Genomic DNA, 4969 nt, shown 5'->3' on the forward strand with positions numbered 1-4969 from the left:
TGATGCACCAATGGGCAATGACATACATACATCACCTACTGTTGCAATGTTAACAAATAACAAACCAATGGCCAAGTGCACTCGATGAAGACTCCCACTAGAGAAAGTGCTAAATCACTCATGGTATGGTGTGATAAAGACTGCACCCTAATATAACAATCAACGAGAAGGAATGTCACCTGTGCCAGTCATATTAACAAGAGGAACATTAGATGCAAACATGACATCACCATCATGGGGCATACAAAGCCACTTCTCTCATTGCTGTCGCTTATTTCATACATTAGAAACAATGATGCTTAATGTGCCTTGTGCGACCACAAACCCAACATCACATGTAGAACCAAAAATTGTGACTATTGTGTACCTATAGCCACGATGAGCATACAACAATCTCACTCGTATGAGAGTGGATATGAAGCTAACAAAACCTATCAAAGTGGGAGAAAAAACTCTATCACTATCAAAGTGGGAGTAATACAACCACTGTAACATCGAAGAGAGTAGCCTGCAAATACGTACAAAATATGGCAAGAATCTAAGAAAAATTAAACAAAATTTTCCGTGTAATTTGGGCAAAATTTCAAATGAAACTCATCAAAATTTGCAAAAACAAAACCTATGAATAAATCCAACTAGGCTATGTGCATAAATAGAGACTCTGTCTCCCATCCACAGATGTCATACATCAAACCAAAACCAGAATCCAAAAGCTCTCCAAACCCATGAAGAGGAGCAAAAGATAATTGCAAAGTACATAAACCTTTATCTGGACACTCAATGTCTCATCTACAAATCCACACAATCATACATAATATGTGCACTCCCTAACAAGTGACTATTTGGACCAATCCTATCTGAAAACATGTACCTATGAACTTGCCACGTGTGAGCTATGGAAAGCTTAAATTGTATTTGTATATGTCATACATGATGAAAACCACACAATTTGTGTGTCAACCTCTCCGAATATAACGACACATTCATACATGAGCACAATTTTTTTGTGATGACTTGTAATCCAAAGCCAACTAGGCTATGCATAGCATTAGAGACTCAATCTCTCAAGAAATCTGCACATGGCATACATGTGGCCAAGGTGGTTTTCCTAAGAGACTCAATTTCTAAGGAAATCCACACATGGCATACGTGTGGCCAAGGCAAAAAAAAAAAAAAAAACACATGGCACTGCCAAGTAAAACCCTCTTTGGAAGTCGCAAAAGTAACAAAAATGCTTAAATCCCACTTGGTTACATTTCATTCAAATGTATTATATTTCATTTGAATAACATTTTGTTTCATTTCAATGTCTTGCTTTTCAATTTCATTAAAAAGGTCTCCCAAAAATACCAAAATTTTTTAAAAAGGTAAATAAAAATAATTAAGAAGGGATGTAGATAACTAAAAAAGGATGGAAAATATATATGGAAAAGGAGAGCAATGCTTATTTCCCGAAAGTGAGAAAAATATATAGGAAGACTATTTAAAAAATTCATCTGTATTTTCTAAACATAAAATTTTTAATAGAAAATTCAAATTAGTTTACAAAATGTGAAAAATACAACAAAATTCAAAAAAATAAATGGAAAATTAAAATCAGCTTGGCCTTGTATTTGCTCCCTCTCGCATGCTAGCCATCTTAGTAGGTGCTACTTGGTAGGTAGGACTAGGAGACAACTTTCAAATGTCATTTCCTGTTAATAGAGTGATCTTATTCTCCTAATCCCATACCTGAAGATGTAGGGGCATAATGGCAGACTATCCAATACTTATGCCAATGTTCAACCATGGTCACGCTCAAGCATAAATGTCTTTCGGATGAGATTCTCCATCACTGTCCACCAGTAGGTTGAGGCTGTATTTGCTTCTACCACTTGCAGGGCGTCCCAGACCTTCACTTCTCAAGCATTGCAATAATTCTGATATGATGACTATCCAATGTTCTCTATGAAATCCGTAGTGATGACGGTTGCCTTAGAACCAGCTGCTACATACATGTTAGCCAGTGAAATATAAGTTGCAACACAGTCTGGTTGCAACTCCATAATACACAAAGCTGCAAACTCTCCTCTGCGCACATCGCTAGACAAACGACAACCAGAGAGCAAGCTGGACCATGACATGGCATTGGGCAAAGTAGGCATTCTCTTCACCATATCTTCTGCTTCTTCCAATTGCCCCACTCTCCCAAGTAAATCAATCATACAATTATAATGATCAACAAGCAATTCAGGTTGAGAAAAATTGCTCAATGTGTGGAATGCAGAGGCTGCCTCGTTTACCAGGCCTGCATGACTGCAAGCTGAAAGCAGCTTGGTGATGGTGTTTCGGTCTGGCGTCAGCATCCCCGTTTGCAAATGTTCGAAAAGAACTAATGTGGCCCTGCCCTCGCCATGGAAAGCACAAGCCTCCATCATCGAAGTCCAAGTGGAAACGTCTCTCACTCTTAAAGATTCAAAGACTCTCCAAGCACTGCCCAAACACCCACAACATGCATACATGCTCAGAAGGGCCGATCCCACCAGTAAATCATCAAGATTGCCCATATAGAAAGTGCAAGCATGCAGCTTCAATCCTTGGGTCAGCACTCCAGAGCTGCCGCAGACATTCAGTATAATTGCAAAAACCGTATTGTCAGGTGTTATTCCCTCATAAAGCATTTGCCAAAACACATTGATGGCCTCAGCAAATTGATCAAACTGGACAAAGACTGCAATCATTGCTCTAAAAGATATTGCATCCCTTATTATCATTCGTGCAAACACGGTATGTGCAGCATCTAGACTGCCACACTTACCATACATGCTGAAAAGAGCATTTTGCACATCAATCTCTGCATCTAAATTAGAACCTGCAATGCAAGCATGCACATGCAAGCCTCTATTCACACTCCCTTGACTTGCAATAGTGGTGAAAATGCTGATAGTTGCTATTTTATCAGGTAAAACTCCTTCAACCAACATCTGATAAAAGCATTGTAGAGCATCACTATAAGCTCCAATTTGACTCCATGCTGCAATCAAGGCAGTCCATAAACTCACACTCAAACTCCTTGGACATGAGTAAATGACTCTCTCAACATCCTCCATCCACCTGAGTTTTCCGTAAACATTCACAAGTCCTGCTTGAAGATTATCATCAAGTTCTAACGTGCTGTTTCCAATGCTAGAGTGCACTCTTTTGCATTCGACAACAGATGCATGGCTGGAATACACTGGAAGTAGGTTCAGATATGTGACCTTGTCTGGAATCACCCCCTCACCAAGCATTTGTTCAAAAAACTGAAGGATCTCCGAGCCTAGTGCTTCTTGCGCATAACATGCAATTAGAGCATTCCATGACACCACTGTCCTGTTAATTAGCTTGTCAAACACGGCGAAGGCCTCTCCCAAATCACCACACTTGCCATACATCATGAGAAGAGAGGTTCCCACCATTACATCAGAGTCATATCCAAATTTTTTGATAAGCATATGCATCTGCTTCCCGTGTATCAATGCCCTCTCATTCACACATGCCTCAAGCGTAGCAATAAAAGTTGCTTTGGTTGGCTTCACATTCTCTCTTCTCATTTGCTCAAAAATTTCAAGGGCCTCATTACCATGTCCATTCTGAGAATATCCAGATATCATTGCATTCCAAATGATAGCATCCTCCTTAAGAATGCTATCAAACAAATGCCTTGCAGCTAATACTCGACCACACTTACTGTACATATTCACGAGCGAGGTGACCATAATCACATTTAGCTTTGAACCTGTACCTATGAATTGAGCATGCAACTGAGCACCTTTTGTTACGGCTCCAACATTTGCACAAGCTGAAAGAACGCTTGTAAAAGTAACTTTGTTTGGTATAAACCCTTCATTATGCATAATCTCATGAAGCTGTATGGCATCTCTGCCATCCCCATGCTGCATATGTGCAGTAATAATGGCATTCCAAGAGACCACATCCTGTCTTTGAATGCTAACAAAAGCCATGTTTGCACGATCTAAGCTACAGCATTTTCCATACATACTCACAAGAGCGGTCACAACAACCATGTCATCTGCAAAATTGCTCGCAATAATGCAAGCATGGAACTGCTTGCCAATCCGCAAGTCCCCTTCAAAACAGCACGCAGAGAGGATGCTTGCAAACAAGAACTGGTCTGGCAGATAGCCCTGTGATTGCACATGTGCAAATAACTGAAAAGAAGCAGCCCTTTCACCATGCTTAGCACATGATCCTATCACAAAGTTCCATGAAGCTAAGTCCGGTTCATTTAATCCCAGGAAAAGGCCTAACACATCCATGGCGACTCCTGCTTTGCTATAAGCATACAAAAGAAGTCTTTCCAGATTATTTTCTCTTTCTATCGCTTGTATAATGATATGTCTATGCAAGAGCCTGAGAGTAGGCAAGTCCCTCAATATTTGAAGCTGCTGAAGCAATGTCGCACATCCAATAACATCAGCATGCTCTGATGTGGCTTGTAGTCTTTGTTTATCGACCTCAGATGAGATAAAATGGCAATGTTTAAGTCTACTCAAACTTGTATATGCACCATGAGCATAGTCCCCTATGCAAGAATTTGCAGCAAGGGACCAAGGCAATGCGACCACACCTTCTCTGCGAGATGAAAGGAGGGGAACACACGAAATTGGTTGCTGCCCACATACGGTAAGACCCCTGTGAGAATACCACCAACTATGTACAACAACACACTGGTGAGCATGCAATGCACACACGTCCCATATCACCCGCGCACATGTGGTGGGGTTCAGCGGGAAGAAGCAGTTCTGGGGGATGAGAGGTAGAACTCTGCGATGCTGGGTGGGGATGGACCAACCTGTCCGAGCTTCAAGTGACATGGCCATACTGGACATCAGAGGAGAGGCGCCTGCAGAGGGCCATTTGGGTGGGAAGGGACGCATTACACAGGAGGAGAGCTTCCATGATTTCAGGAAAAGGCGTGCAAACTTCT

The 4969-nt window shown here is 41.2% G+C and overlaps 1 protein-coding gene across 1 annotated transcript in view; it reads right to left on the reverse strand.

Annotated features, from left to right (window-relative positions):
• Positions 1-1579: 1579 nt before the first annotated feature.
• The window catches only part of LOC147449708 (pentatricopeptide repeat-containing protein At5g27110-like), a 3574-nt gene continuing 184 nt past the window's right edge, over positions 1580-4969 (reverse strand). Inside the window, exon 1 of the mRNA XM_086522067.1 lies at positions 1580-4969. This exon is cut by the window's right edge and continues 184 nt beyond it. Coding sequence (XP_086378193.1) covers positions 1932-4919 — 2988 coding nt within the window. The 5' untranslated portion in view covers positions 4920-4969 and the 3' untranslated portion in view covers positions 1580-1931.

This window comes from Adiantum capillus-veneris, chromosome 10 (assembly GCF_014529385.1).
Source record: "Adiantum capillus-veneris isolate H3 chromosome 10, ASM1452938v2, whole genome shotgun sequence".
Classification (NCBI taxonomy): domain Eukaryota; kingdom Viridiplantae; phylum Streptophyta; class Polypodiopsida; order Polypodiales; family Pteridaceae; genus Adiantum; species Adiantum capillus-veneris.